Source organism: Saimiri boliviensis, chromosome 10 (assembly GCF_048565385.1).
Source record: "Saimiri boliviensis isolate mSaiBol1 chromosome 10, mSaiBol1.pri, whole genome shotgun sequence".
Classification (NCBI taxonomy): domain Eukaryota; kingdom Metazoa; phylum Chordata; class Mammalia; order Primates; family Cebidae; genus Saimiri; species Saimiri boliviensis.
Window position 1 is genome coordinate 67,290,751 of NC_133458.1, and position 16,642 is coordinate 67,307,392.

At 36.8% G+C, this 16,642-nt stretch overlaps 1 protein-coding gene across 6 annotated transcripts in view; it reads left to right on the forward strand.

Annotated features, from left to right (window-relative positions):
* Positions 1 to 16,642, forward strand: part of CDK14 (cyclin dependent kinase 14) — a 689,971-nt gene that overhangs the window by 602,462 nt on the left and 70,867 nt on the right. For all 6 annotated transcript variants that reach the window (XM_074379395.1, XM_074379396.1, XM_010345161.3 and 3 more), the window contains one exon: positions 39 to 182. In XM_074379395.1, coding sequence (XP_074235496.1) covers positions 39 to 154 — 116 coding nt within the window. In that variant the 3' untranslated portion in view covers positions 155 to 182. The remainder of the gene's footprint in view (positions 1 to 38; positions 183 to 16,642) is intronic.

The following is a 16,642-nucleotide window of genomic DNA, read 5'->3' on the forward strand; positions in this document are numbered from 1 at the left end:
TATAATAAATAAGTGAAAACTTCTTATTCTGTCCTCAGTGTCTTCTATTTTTACTGTCCCAAATGTGAGATTGCAACCAGAAGCTGGAGAAAGCATGCGGGCCTTTGGGAAAAACAATAGTTACGGCAAAAGTCTATCCAACAGCAAGCACTGACAAGCAGCACATTCTCAAGAGTGCACAGGTAAGATGACTTGCTTTACATGGAAAGTAATATTTAATGGATAGTGAACAGAGTCTTTAAGTGAAATGTTTCAGACTCATTTTTTCACCAACTATCCTATGAGTCTCTTGTGTACATTATGGCATTCATCAGACCTTCTATTGAGATAAAATGCAGTCAGTTATTTCTGTATTTTCAGGCACCGACTAGATTCTAAATAAAATTGTACTTAATCTTACACTTTTATTTATGTAATCATTGGCAAACCACTTTAGTTATAAGCAAATCATTTTAACTACTCACATTCCTCATGGAGAGTGGAAACAGGTTCCCTTTGGGCGGTATCTAAGCCACAGACCTACTTTGTTTTGCCCGCGCAATTTTTGTAATTAGTTGTTCTCATTTTAAAATGGGAAGATTATGCTCCGAAGTCTAGATTTCTGGTTTTCCTTGAAAAATGAGCAACTCTAGCAATACTGCCTTCACATTCCTGCCAGAAGTGTTTGTGTGTAACTGAATCATTGCTACCTCCTTTGGAGGGAATGCAGGCTTCCCAGTTTAGTTTAGCTCCCATCTGGGCCAGTTCACCTATGTCTGATTCCTGTCTGGCTCCTGGTACAGACCTTATCATGACAAAGCTTTTCTCTTTTACTATCGATTCTTTGTCCTCTACTATTCTGCATATAGGAAGCATAATCTAAACATGGCAACCTCTAGTCATGTCAGCCTGGTCCAGTCATCACATCACATGTGCTACATAGTGACCAGCCTGGGATGGCAACTTCTGAAAAGGCCATCTTTCTTGATTGCCAGATAGAAATGCCTAGTATATATTTTGGAAAATTTTTAGTATATGTAATTTATACACACACACACACACACACACACGTACACATACACACACACACACACACACACACACATCCTTAATGTAACACAATTCTCTGAAGCAAATAGAGAAAAAATGTTACTGTAGGAAAGGCTTTTTATTTGCTGATTTGTATAGAACAGTGTTTGTTTGTTCCTTCCTCCAGCAGATATTCAGTAATTAAGTGTTCAGACCAGGCACAGTGGCATGTACCTGTAATCGCAGCCCTTTGGGAGGCTGAGGCAGGCAGATGGCTTGAGCTCAGGAGTTTGAGAGCAGCCTGGGCAACATAGTGAAATCCCGTCTCTACAAGAAATACAAAAATTAGCTGGGCATGGTGGTGCTATGTGCCTGCAGTCCCAGCTACTTGGGAGGCTGAGGTGGAACAATGGCTTGGGCCTGGGAGGTGGAGGTTGCAGTGAGCTGAGATTGCATCACTGCACTCCACCCTGAGTGACAGAGCCAGACCCTGTCTCAACAAATAAATAAATAAAATAAGAAGTGTTCAAGTAACTCAAAGAATATATGCAGCATTGCAGTAGCGCCTCTTCTTTCCTCCCTCTCTTAATTTAAAATATGTTAACAGGCTAAATTGATAGCAGGGTAAAGAGAGCAAATTTTAAACTGTATACATTGTCTTGTGGGTAATCTGAGAATATCTTGAGCTACTTCTGGACTTAGCTTTTGAATACCCTCAACATAGGGGTCAATTTTGGCCTATCAGGTCATGGCAGCAATTTATGAATGATTCTGAGATAAAAGGTTTCCAGATAAAATATGATATATAAACGACAGTCAGAAGATGTTACTGTTAAACTTCCCACTCCATAGGTAAGAGTCTTCATTATTCATGTTATTTCTCCCTGTTGAATAAAAAGCACAGCTCTTGGTTGCATTTATACTCCCACTCTGAATTTCAATTGGTCAGACAAAGAAGAATAGGGCTGAGTTTTTGACAAGCTACCTCCTGTATTGAGAATGGTTTTGATTTGTGAGGGTTACAGCACATGCTTTTTTAAAGTATTTAACCTGCATTATCATAATGAGGGTCCTGGCTTTATAAATCCTTTAGCCAATTCAGTGAAACAAAACAAAAAGTGGACTTTATTTGTGCTGCTGCCTCATACACACATGCACACAAGTAAGCCTGAATTTCAGTTGTAAGGCTGTGTTCCTTCTTGGCTCTTTTGAGATCTACTGACCTGCGCCCAGCCAGTTAAAGCTGCTAGAACGTGTTTCAGCTCAGCTCCTCCTTGTGAAATCAAGCTCACAGAACAGAAGCATTGCTCAGAAAGTCTCAAAGATTGCTAATTAAAAAGGGATTTTTTAAAGGTGCTCAGAACTGCAATCATCAGTATTTAAAAGCATTTACAAAAATGTAAAAATGTATTTTCTTCACGTATATTTTTTAAACCAGATGTCACGTTATATCTGCACAGTGGAAGCTTTTTCTCTAGAATTATTTGATAGCAATACAAATATTTTTTCTATGAGTTTTGCCTTTTTCTCATCAACTTGTGAAGCTTATGTTTTGTTTGTTTGTTTGTTTTTTGAGGCGGAGTTTTGCTCTTTTGCCCACACTGGAGTAAAGTCGCGTGATCTCAGCTCACTGCAGCCTCTGCCCCAACTCGGGTTCAAGCAATTCTCCTGTCTCAGCCTCCTGAGTAGCTGAGATTACAGGTGCCCACCACCATGCTTGGCTAATTTTTGTATTTTTAGTACAGACAGGGTTTCATCATGTTGGCCAGGCTGGTCTCAAACTCCTGACCTCAGTTGATCCACCCACTTTGGTTTCCCAAAGTGCTAGGATTACAGGCGTGAGCCACCACACCTGGCCAATAAAGCTTTAATATTATTGTTGGTGTAGTTTTCTTCCAAATCCAAATGCCTCAGTTGATTGAACATAATGCTGAGGAAATGACTCAATTTTTTTTTTTCTCTCACAAAAGCTTCAGGGAAGATGGATTCTAAGAGTTTTCTGTCAGTCAGCAGAAAAGGAAATTATTTTAATGTCTCACCTTTGTGGGGTTTTTTAACAAATGGGGCCATCTTCGAGATCAAATAATATATCAGATTTATTGGCCTATTATATCTTATGGAATATGGCCCGACTCTGACCAATACTGAATATCAAATTATAGATATGATAGAGCAAAATGTCTACGTAGATAAGGTATCCTTAGAGAACCGTCTGTAATCTCTCAGACTTTGATTTTGCTGTTGCTGTTGAATTCATTGACTGTTCAGAGAAGGCTTTGGCATCTTAAATTTTCTCAAATGTCCCAATTCTTTATAATGTACAGAGCGATTGGGAAGGAGAGAGAGGCCAAAAGGGTTGGGGGCAAGGAGACTAAGACTGTTGGCCGGCATCTTAACCACCTGTCTTTGGGGAGTTACAAGGAGGTAAATGTGGAAAATGCATTGTATTAGTTCTGTCTTTGAAATGATAGAGGACTGAGTAGACAAGAATGTTTCAAGTCCTAATTTTTCTTCCAAACCTCAATGCCAAATTATTTCTTTCCTTGCATACTAAAGTCACTTCAATTATTTAGTTAATAATGCTGGATTTGCATAAATTAATCTTAATGGAAAATCTAATGAGATGCATTTGGCTTTGCAGCAGAAAGCAATTTTGGTTTCAGAGTCTTGTAACCAAATTAAATAAGAAGAAAACCGTAAACACCTAAGTTAAAAAATGGGGTGGACGCCACTGGATTATCAAAATACTGTGCTTCTTACATTTTATTATTCTCTGAAAATACTAGCAGACTAAAGATTTCATAGATTGTTCTTGCTCATTTTATCAGCACTGATGGGTAAGACCCTTCAAGTCTGAGAGAGCCTTAAATATACATAGAAATTTTCCACAAGGAAAAGACCAGAAGCTGTATTGAATACCACATCCATTAGGATCACTTATACTTGGCATACAGTGAAACCAAACACAACCCTCTGGTGAGCTTAATCTTCCTCTTACTCTAAACTGGCATAGAAAGTGCATGGTCACTCTGTCTACTTCTCCTTTAGCTGAATATAAGGGATAATAAAGGTCTCTATTCTTTTAGATATCTGTTTGTAATTTTTCTGAAATAGTTTGTGCTCATTATGAAATAATTCTTTTCAATGAATCAGTTGCTTTTCAGACCCCATTCCTAATAAATTTACAAAAGTTGTCTAGTGCATGAAGAATTTTATTTGATTCGAGTTGCAAGAAGTTAACTGCATGCATATTTTGGTGACCCTCTCCTTACCTTTGAGCCTATTATTTTTGCAAATCAACATTGTAAAGGAATTATATGATAAGGAAAAAATATATCAGACCCTCTACTTGGTCACTAAGCAGTAGTTTCCTATAAGTGGGCTGTTAGGTAAACAGAATAGAATGCTCAAGGAAATTGAATTAAATGAGATAAAGATTTTTTTAGAAACCAGATTTTAGAACACAGTTCACTGGTGCATAAGACTGTGGCAGCTCTATCTGAATGCTAGTAGAACGGTGGTTCTTACTCTGTAGGCCACCTAGAGCTGCCTGCCATCTCAACCGCCATCTCAACTCTGGAAACTGCTCCTAGAAAACAGCCACCTATTGCTCTCCTCCATGCTGTGACATTATGGCGGCTCACTTTTTCTGTCTCTGCATCAACTAACACAGCTTTCATGTTCCCTTCACTTCAGGGCTTCTGCTGACTTGTTTCTGCTTATTCATGGATCCTGCTTATTATCATTTCTCTTTGTCCGTCTACTTCTGGGGCAGTCTACTGCTGACCTCTTTTTGCCTCAGATTCAAACCCTCCCAGAGAGTGGCTCTGATTGATGTAGCCATCATCATGAAGTAGAGAGCAAAGCTGTTGTGTCAGTCACCCCGTAGAAACTACTGGCTGACTATAGGCTGCCTTGAGGTCAGGCTCTGAGCCCTGATCCAGTCAGCTGAGCCCAGAACTGGATGGCCTACCTGTTTTTGAAGAACCTTTGGAAGAGGCCACTGGGTTTAGCCCTTCAGAAGCTTGGAGAAGCTTCTGGGAAGCAAGCAGTACAGCTGGAAAGTGCCTTTCCTGGCCTGTATACTACTGAGTGAAAAATTAGGCAAATACAGAGAGAAACTCCAATTCTGATAGTGTGATATCTTCATTGCAAGATATTTTTGATCGAGACCATCCTGGTCAACATGGTGAAACCCCATCTCTAGTAAAAATACGAAAAAACTAGCTGGGCGTGGTGGCGCATGCCTGTAATCCCAGCTACTCAGGAGGCTGAGGCAGGAGAATTGCCTGAGCCCAGGAGGCGGAGGTTGCGGTGAGCCGAGATCGCGCCATTGCACTCCAGCCTGGGTAACAAGAGCAAAACTCCGTCTCAAAAAAAAAAAAAAAGATATTTTTGGCTATTGACTAAAGGTCCTTTTAAGATGTGTTGCATTTTCTCAACTATAGACACAAAACGAGATAATATCCACTAGCACTTTTCACTGTATAAGGAACACAAGTGTTAGATCTAGGTTTCTTTCAGTACCAGGAAGATTTCTGGGTTTTTCTCTCCAAAAACTGCCATTTTCTGCATGATCCCACAATTTTTTTTCCTATTAAACAACTACAGTTTTGTTATTTCAGATGACTCATGTAGTTGAGAACAGTTGTTGAAATAACGCTCAGAGGGAAAACAAACCATAGTGTTCTTTGCATGTTTTGTCTGAAAGATTCCCCAGTTGTTACCATGTGGGGGTACCACATGACTGCCAATTAAAAAAACACATCTTATTTGGTAAATTGACAGCACTTTGAAACTCAAATGCATGATGCATATTATTAATATCCAAATGAGAAGAGGCTGGAATGCTGTTAGCTTCCCCACCTCACCTCCACCCTGCCTTGCCTTAGCTTCCTCTCTGCCCTGGGGAGTCTGTTCTCTCCTTTAAATGCTAATGCAAGTTTGTTTCTTCTCTCCTCCTTGTCCCTACCCTGCCTCTCCACCCCTCCTTTTCTTTGGGTCAACTCTGATCTGTACTCTGCACTACTACCACCCTAACCCCATGCAAGAGTAGGCAAAGGACTTGCAGGCAGGCTATCACCACCTACTGAGATTGTCACAAAGCAGAATGAAAATAAAGTTATGTCATGCTGCCTTCAGAGTGCATTCTTAAAGCATTTTCGTGTTGTTTTATTTTATTTTATTTTATTTTATTTTATTTTATTTTATTTTTTAAGAGACAGGGTCTCATTCTGTTGCCCAGGCTGGACTTCCTGTATTCAAGCAATCCTCCCACCTCAGCTCCTGAGTAGCTAGAACTACAGGTGCACTCCACCACACTTGGATAATGTTTTAATTTTTTGTAGAGGTGGACTCTTGCTATGTTGTCTAAGCTGGTCTCAAACTCTTGGCCTTAACTGATCATCCTGCTTTGGCCTCACAAAGTGTTGAGATTATAGGCATGAGCAACTGTGCCCAGCCTTCAAGCATTTGTTTATTTTTTTATATTAACATAATTTCAGGTCTATGGAAAAGATGAAAGAATAGCACAAGAATTCCTGATACCCTTCACCCCCTCTCCCCGAAGTGTTAACATTTTACTACATTAGCTACGTATGCTTTATCATATTAATTTTCTCCGCCATCACACACAAGTGTGTGCACACATACATTGTTTCACTAAACCATGTTTGTTACTCAAATGAAGCTCCATTATCTTTAAATATTTCACTGTGTTTTTCTTAAAAACAAAGAATTTAGAGTAATTTTTAAAAAAATAATACTTTTTTGCCCTTTTTTTCCTGTTTTTCCTCCAATTGAAGGTTTTAAAAAGCAAAGTGGCTAAAAGAGAGGAAACTGGCTGATGCTCCACAAATTGGTTCATCAGCCCATGGAGCCTTGAAAATTGCCTATATTTTTGTGATTCAGCATTTCCAGGTCAAATGAGCTTTCAAAATGGTGAGGGGCAGGGGGAATAGTACTTGCATCTTCTGACTTCTTAAAACCCAAATTAATTTCTTAGGGACTATTTAGTCAGCAGCATAATATGAGTGAAGCTTTCTTATAAATAGGGGGCCTAAGCTGTGATGTCAATAGTAACCACAATATTTATTACAAGGAAATTAGTAGTCACATATAGAAAGCAGTTAGAATCAGTTCAGGTGCTCTATTTTTCCTTTTCATTTAATGTTGATTCTTACGAATTTGGGATACAGAGGGAATTGACTATGCCCTAAGTGCACTGTATTGTATTATTAATACCAGTATAGCGGCTGAGTCCCACTAGACAGTCTTTGTGGTCTGCTGATACTCTAAGAAGTGTCTAAGCATAAAAGGAGGCTGTTTGAGTTGAAGTGGGCTGATGGTCTGGAATGACATTTGAATGCACGGAGGACAATGTCTAAATGACAATGTCGAGAAGGGAAGGCAAAGAAGCTGGAAACTATTCCCACTGTCCCACGGATATTCGTCATCCTCCTGCAATATTCTTCACATGGGAGCTTTGGGTAGAAATGGGGAGCGGAATCAGGGAGGGCAAGACACTGGGGTCTGGGGACAAGAGCCAGGGTTTCAGGTCCTTAAACACATTAAAATTCTAGATGAATAGCAAATGTAATGAAAATCGCAACCCAAATGTGTTTTGATAGACAAAGTTAAACACTTTAGCTAAATTATTACAAATATAATTAACAAAAAGTTTGCAATACTCTGAATTGCTTCATGAATAAGCCTTTAAGAGCATCAAATTGGTTGTGCAAATGAATGGAATGTTTTGAAATTTAGGATAGCTGTTTCATCTAGTAACCTACACACACACTACACTCATAAGCCAAAAAGAATAATTTTTCAGCAGTCCTAGAGTTGTTCAGATCACATCATAGATTAATCAAAGGTTACTTTTTCATTTAGGGAAATAATATACACAGTCTGGAACAAAAACAATGCAAAAGTTAGAGTCATTGCTGGAAATTTATCTCATTATGAAAATCACCCTGTATGCCAAGCATGGAATCAAATACTGACTGTTAACTTCCCTATTTGGGTGAATTTTTTTTCCTTTAAATTATCACCATTCTCTTAATGTAGTTTGCATTATGTATAGTGCCCTTGGATTTTTAATTGCTCTGGATTATCATTTTCAATGCAATTAGTAAAATGCCCTCAATTACATATAATAATTACTGTAAATGGGGCTATTGGCCTAATTACTATAAATGGGGAAAGATGTGTGATTATAATGTGCAATTAAATCATGTACAGTATTTATTTTACATTATTACATACAATGGTATAATGATAATACATAATTATATTGTATCTTTCCTTGGTCAACAAATCTACTTTATATTAAGATACCTAGAATTGTGATCTAATGCCAAATTAATCACTTCCCAGATCATTCTTCCTAAAGTCATAGAGTTATTCTGTGGGCCAAGGGCCCGCTGAGTTTAAATATAATTAAATAAACTGATTCTGCACAGGCAGGAAATATCTGGAAGGGAAAAAATTATTTTACCTCTATTAGTTAAGAATGCCCAGATTATCCTTTTTGTCGGTGTCAAGAATTTAATCCTCCCTGAGCCCCGTACCAGCCTCCACCATACCTGTTTGTTTTTATGTGAATATGTAAAAATTAACACCTCTAAATGGTGGCAACACTTAAAATATGCCTGAGAAAAAATAGGTTCTTTCTTCACTGTGGCAAATATTATAATCATCTCTAGTTTACAGATGCACACTTAACGAGCTTATAGCACATAATTAATTCTGCAAAGGATGCTGTTTGACAGAGGGCGATTATGAGAATTGCATATTGATAGTGGCAGAAGAAATAAATCTATTTTCTCTACGTAAGGTAGGATATTCTTGTGTTCTTTAGAAACTGACACATCTCAGAGGTGTTGCTCTCAAAATGATCTCAGGATGGAAAGAAATCAGTAATTACAGAGCCAGGCATTCAGTTGTGTCCTAATTTTCCCACCAGTTTTTCAGTGTTTCAGCTGCCTCGGAGACTTAAAGTATTCTCATTAGGTAGCTGCAGAGGCAGCCGCTTGCCTACTCCCTCATTCTCTCACTCGCTTTTCCTTTTTTTTTTTTTTTTCTTCCATTCCTGCCTTGGGAGTGACTGTGAAGATCATTTGGTGGAATGATTGGCAGGTTAGAGGATTCGATCAGATGAGTTCCTCTTAGTGCAGGTCAAAAAGGCTAGTTAGCAGGAGCTGTCGAAAAATGCCAGCAGCATTCGAAATGGGAAATGTCATGACTTCGAGGCAGGGGGTGCCACCTGGAACAGAAAGCTCTCAGCTCATTAGCAAGTTACAGGATGCAGGCTTAACTGGAGGGAGCAGGGAAGGAAAGATAATACCCAATAGGGAAAATGATTGTGAAGTGGAATTGATTTCATGTATAATTTGTTTATCACTAGAGGGGACAAATGCTGTCCTTCTGACATGAGCGGAGGAGTGTGGACTATGAATGAAGCAACTTAGCATAATCTCCAGGTTGAGCTTTGGATTTAAAGAATGCAAACTTCTTTATTCTTAACTGTGGAAATGATCAGGTCATGTTACATTAATTAAAGCTGACATACTCTCAAATGTTTTATCTGGGCAATTGTGGCAATTTGACAGAAACGGATAGAGATGGGTAACTTTAGAAAATAAGAGGGATTTTCCCCCCCTCTGTTAGCATGGAAGACTAGCTCAGTTGCATACTGAATTATAGCAGGGTTGGTGTTGATATTCAGGGGTTAGCTAGGTTGCACAAATCAAACCAGGTTTCCAGATTCACATGCAGTCTCATTGATAGAAGAGACCACATGCCCTTTGGGAGATTTGTATCTAATCTATGTGAAGAAATACATGTACATCTCAGAATGTGACTACCATTTTTGGTACAATGTTAAAATTTTAACCTCTTTTTTTAAAGGAGAAGTTCTCCAGTTCCATTGCTACCTAGATGTCAGTTCATCTAGAATTTAATATTCTACTATAAAGTTAACAATTTACAGTAACCTTATTTACAAATAAAAATAAACTAAAAATGCTGTTATAGAGGAAATTAATCTGCAGTTTATAAAAAGATAACATCAAAACAGAAAATAATATTTCTTCACATGTATTCATACTAAGCTCCAAATTAAACACTTCCACTGTTTTTACAATGCATTAAATGAGCTTTTGTGTAAAGCCTTCTTTTAAACATAAATTTCATCCAAAAATGTATTTTCTTTTGATAAGAAACTTTTATGATATCATTTATCTTTTGACATGCAGATCTTCATCTTGTTAAGTCACAAACAACGCAGCTGCAAGTCTTCCTGGCTGAACACTAAATGATGTTTACTTAGCATCCAGATTCTGGTTAAAACGTATATTTTCAAAATGTCTTTGCCTTGGGTTTCTCTTAAATATTGAGACATTTTATGAGGCAGTTATTAAATAGCCAAGGCTTGTTTTATCAAGCAGCCTCAGACTGCTGTGTAATGTGAGTAAGAATCTTAAAACCTCCTAGTCCAAAGCACTGGTGCAAAATTCATTTTATTCTGTATTCAGCATAAAAAGCTTATCATTAAGCTACTGTATATAGCTGTCAAGATATACTGCATTAGTTCTGTCAAATATAAAAATTTAAACATCAGTGTGAATCCACTCATCCCCTCATTTGGGAATTGTATTGTGTGGTCCAGAAGCTGGCCTTGAAAACAAAATTTTTATAGAATGCTATTTGAAATGGTTCACGTAATGTTAAGATTTTTATTCTTTCACAGAAATCCAATTTGTTAATAACTGACAGATTTATTAGATTAATAAATAAATTAGTTTGAGAGGAAACATTGTCAAAAAAAAGTTATAATGAAGGAATTGGGTATAGTTGTCTACATGTAGGTTTCCCAGTCTGTACCTTTAAGTAAGAAGCCCTTACCTTTCAAGACAGGCAAGTTGAAGGTGCCTGGCCCTGAAGAGTGGGGGGTGAATTGGTGGGGTTTGTGCATACCTGGTGTCATTGCCTACCCTTTTCTCAGTTCTCTATGTCCCCTCAATTCTGCATTCCAAAGTCAGCTCTGCACTCACTGACTTCTTAGACTCTCCACTATTTTGCATTCTTCTCAATCTGTCCCCTCTCCATTAACTAATCTCTGGTACATATTGACATTCTTATATTTATCATACTCTTTGTTGAACCTTTCCACAACTCTGTGTTGTCCTGGACTTTTATGTTAGCAGATCTCAAAGTGTGGTTCATATACCCTGTGGATCCCTAGAGGCTTCATGGGATCAAAACTGTTTTCATAATAATAGTAAGATATTTGTTGCCATTTTCACTGTGTTGACATTTACACTAGTGGTGCAAAAGCAATGGAGGGTAAAACTGCTGGCTCCTTAGTATGAATCAAGGCAGTGACACTGAACTAACTGTATTCCCGGGCACTGTATTCTTCACAACCACACAATTGCAATTTTGGGGTGTGGGGGGAAGCATAACTTAATAATATTCTTGATGAAGAAGTTGAAAGTATTGATTTTATTAAACCTCTACTTTTAGGTAAATGTCTTTTTAATATACTTTGTGACTAAATGGGAAGTTTGCATAAATCTTTTCCACCGGATACCTAGTTACCACAGTTGTCTCAAGGAGAAGCTCTTGTACAGTTATTTGAGTTGCAAGCTGAACGAACTGCTTTTTTCCAAGAACATAGTTTTTACTTGAAAGAATGATTGACAGGAAAAACTATAGTTATTCAAACTTGGGTATTTGGCAGACATTTTATCAAAAGGAACCAAAAGTGAGTCTGTCACCCAAGCAAAACAACCAAGAGTATTTGCTGATAAAATTAGAGCATTCAATAGAAAATTTGAATTTGAGAACACTGTGGATAGCTTTTATTTGCCACTGTGAACTGGACAGTCTCCAAGAAACTTTTCTAATGAGATGGTGGTAGTATAAACAAGTGTGATTTTTTTGATACTGTATAGTGAAATGTGTCAACCTTTGAAATAGCTGCATAACTCACTAAATCACTGTTTTCCAAATGATCAATGCATGATGTTAGCAAAATAATGCATGGATAAAATATTCACTGAAAGTTTAAAATAAACCAACAGATATTAAGGTAACAATACAAAGAGTTCATTGATACAGTTTCAGATTCCCTGGTATAATTAACCCTTAAGAAACTACCACTTGTTGAGTTTTGTTGTAATATAAAAGAAGAATATATCTGAAAGGGCTATTAAAATACTTCTTCTTTTCCAACTACTTATCTGTGGTGGTCCCATATTTTTGTCATTTGCTTCAACCAAAACAATGTATCATAATAGATTGAATGTAGAAATATATTTGTGAACCCAACTCTCTTCTATCCAGCCACTCATTAAAAAGATTTGTACACCTGTAAAGCACTGCCACTCCTCTCACTAATTATATTTGGAAAATATGTTTATTTTTCTTTAAATTATGTTTTTATGTTAACATGTAGTGAGTTCTTCAGTAAATATTTTTTAATTAACAGTTTTAATTTTGAATATAGTAAATATCAGCAGCTACAATTCATATAAACGAAAGTCCTTAGGGGGTTCCTTATAACTTCTGAGAGTATAAAGGGCTCCTAAGATCAAAAAGTATGAGAAACGCTGCTCTATTTCACAAGTGCCATGCATTAACTCTAACATACAAGTAATGTTGGTAACATTTTCCTTCTTGAAGAAATTACTATTCAGTACAAAATTTTTTTTGCTTTATGAAATGATTCTAGTTCTATCAAGTTAATGTCTCAATTTTTCTAATGTGCAATAGATAAAATCCCTATTCTTGTGTTCACACAGGTATCATCTGAAAATGACAATAGAACATCATTTACTATACCTCTTGATGACTAGTAGACCACATCTTAAAAGACTTTTACCGTATATTAATCTTAGAGCCTGTGACTTTCCTTTTTTATATGCATTAAATTTGATGCTGCATGGAGAGCCTCTGACCATATGATACTAAATCATCAGGCCATTTTACATAGCTAGTTTATAGGACTCTGAAAGTCTTTCAGAAAACTTCCATTAGACACAGCGTAAGTGCAACTTCATGTCAGAAAATGGGACTTGGGTCTTTTCTTACCCAGATCCCATAAAGTAACTCATGGAAATCTGGCACATTTGAGGTTTCAGAATCCAAAATATCTAAACCTGACTAGCAGTCAGTCAGATTAGGGCTGTGCTTTTTTGTTTTTTATTTGTTTTGTTTTTGTTTCTTGAACTCTATTTTGAAGTACTTTTAGATTTTTTAGAAGAGTTGTAAAGCCAGTACAGAAGGCTATTTTCTTAACCCAACTTCTCCTAATATTAACTTTATTTTTTATGACCTAAATGCTTTTGAAGAGTACTGTTCAGGTATTTTGTAGAATGGCTCTCATGATGCTTTCTCATGATTAGACATGCGTTATGGGTTTTGGAGAAGAATACCACTAGGATGAGATGACTTTTCACCACTTCATGTTAAGAAGTACATGATATCCACATAACTTATCACTGGAGATGTTGTCCTTGATTACACATTAACACAGATAAGGTTTTAAAGCCAACGTAATATCCAGGATGTAAAGTTAGAGAAGCAGGAGGTCTGGGATAGCTTCTCAATCAAATGGAAGGAGCTCTAGATGGTTACCGAACTGACAACAAGTCTGCCTGATGTCAGAATCCAGAGAGAGAGAGAGAGAGAGAGAGAGAGAGATATTACTCTCATGACTTTCTAAATGAAAATGGGTGGAAATGGAGAAGGAATCACCAACAAAGAGGGGAATGTCTGAGTTAAGAATCCTGAGATGTTCCAGCCTTTGACTCAGGATCACTCAGGATCAGGGATAGAATTTAGCAGGGCATCTGACAGAGTATGGAATATATTTTGTAAACATAAATAAAATGTGGCTACTTAACAAATATTGGGAACAAAGCAAGTGTTAGCCCTTTGATACTGAAGTCACCTGTTCACTTGTCTTTCTTCCCTACTGGAATTGAAGTATCAGAATACAGGAACTTGTTTACTGTTTTGTCCTCATTTCACCATTATAGCTCCAATCTCCTCACATGGCACTTAATTTATGCCCACTAAATATTGTAAAAATATTGACATTAGTGAATATCTAGCTAATTCACCATACAGCAATCTCTTGCTCTTATCAGTAAGTTGTTGTTGTTGTTGTTGTTGTTATTGTTGTCGTTGCTGTTGCTGTTGTTTTAGCAACCACTGTATTGGTGCTCTACTAAACAATAGTAAGAAGACAGTTCTAGCTTCAAGATACTCACAATTTTGGAACACAAATGCAGTCTTTTAAATTTCAGTATGATAAAGGGTATAGCAGAACTTTGCATGAAGCTATATGCAAGGGCAAATGAGGGAAAAATTAATTTTATTGGAGGAAGTTGCAGAAGTTTTTCCAAAGGAAGAGATTTTGAACAAAAGAAGGCGTTGGATTTTGCATAGGCATGCAGGAAGAAAAGGATATTTTCAAAAAGAAGAAACAAACACCAAGAAAAAAGCTGTGTCACAATGTGCAGCATCTTTAGGGACGGATGTGATAAAGCAAAGGGACAGGGAGAATGAAAAGACATGGACTGAGAAACTCATTTGAAGCTTGATTCTGAGGGTCTTGAATGACATGCTAAAGAGTTTGGATTTTAATGTTGTTGCCCATGGAAAATATGTATGACTTCTTGGTCAGACATAGAAGAACCAAAACGTTCAAGCCAGGAGATCCTTTAGGAATCATTTAACAATGCTAAAAGATGTACTTTTTTTCTTCTTTGAATTTATGATGTTAGATCATGTCTTTAAAATAAGAAAATAAACAAGATTCCATTCACATTTATGCCTAATTTAATGTTAGCAATTATACCAACACTTACTCTTCTCCTTCTATTCATCCTCCAGCCCTGACATTTTGTGACTGTGTTATAAGCATGGTTTCTTGATGATACATTTATCAGCATGTTACAATATGTTTCTTAAAAGTAATATGTAAATTCTTTTAGGTGAAATAATATGCCCTTTCTATTCACATATCGTTTGTAAAATGAGTAACAGTCCCCTTAATTTACATTTTGTGAATATATTAAATTTCATATATTAAGATATATTGGCACCATTTGGGGGAAATGAAAAAAATGGAAAAGCAAGTTTCTAGGGGTAATATTTTAAGATCATTTTCAGAGTTGAAAGAAACATTTAAGAATTCAGTATCTTTATGGTCTTATTTTATGAATAAATTCACACTCCTGTCTATGTTCTTTAAGTCCCTGTAAGAGTTAAGTGTAGTTTCAGGCCCAGTTTTGCCTAAACACAAATACGCTGTGAAGTGTTTGACAATATTAAAGTCTGTCTAGCCAAATTCTTTAAACCACCTTAATGTTTAGTAACTAACTAAAATTTACAGTGGTGATTATGATAACAATGAAAAAAATGTTGAAACAACTAATGTAAAACAGATAAAACAAATTATTAAGAACAGGGTAGACCATTTAAATATTTTTAAGATCAGTAAATTAAAGTTTACCAAAGCAGATGAAATATGATAGTCTTGAAAATTAGTTATTAAGGCAAAGTAACATGGTGAAATACATGTGATAAAGTGAAAGAAGTAGAATATTTTCCTTGTACATATAAAATTTATACATAAGAATGAGTGAAAGGAAGTACATTGAACTGCTATGTCCTTATTTTAACATAGAAAATGGTTTTACAGATTTTATTGTATAATTAAGAAAGTTAGTTAATTTACATTTTTATAACAATAGTAGGCTCTCACTATATTCCAACCTCAGAGTCCCCATGGATGGGTCCAAGTTCTTTGATCTCATTACCAGATTTTCCTCGATAGATCTATGATGAAGAGTCAGATACTATGCAAGCTAAGCTCATTTTATAACCACAGGGCATTCCATGAGTTAACATTTAAAGTACTTTCTATTACCCCTAAGAAATGCTGAAAATTAATCCTAGAAATAGCAGTATCCAGATGATTAAGAGATAGCACGAAAACATAATTTAGCCAAAAGCAAAAAGAGAAGCTAAAGGAGTCCTATTGGCATAAGAATTTGGGACTCCAGATTCTTCACTGGCTGCTAATATCAATGGGCTTCCCAAAAGGTGAAGGTTTTGGGGAGTTAGGGAATGTTGAGTCTTTTTAATGAAACAGTATGTACTTTCCTATGCCAAGACTAATTCTACAACATTGCTTTGTGGGTTGAGAGGATGGAGATGTTGCAAACAGCCATGACTATTTTCCAATTTGATCCACTTGACTATAGCTTAACAGCTTATAGCTAATGGAAAGTCTTTGAGGTAAATAATTTTTTTATCACTTCACCTCACCCGCCAAACATCTCCTGATCATTGGCATTGTTGATCTACCTGCAAGAACATAATACAGTCCTCAGAGGTCCACTGCCCACTTGCCCAGACCTGAACCTTTTGCAAAAGGTCAGAAATTAAGATTTTTGACCTTATTTATGTCTTATCTGCAGCTTAAGGTTAGAGAGACTGGGGAGGCAAAATCATTATCTTTTGTTTGTACTCTTTGTAATGCAGAGTGAAAATAAATTTTGAGAAGAATATTTCTATTAAGAAAATGAATTTAAGCTGGGCATGGTGGCTCACGCCT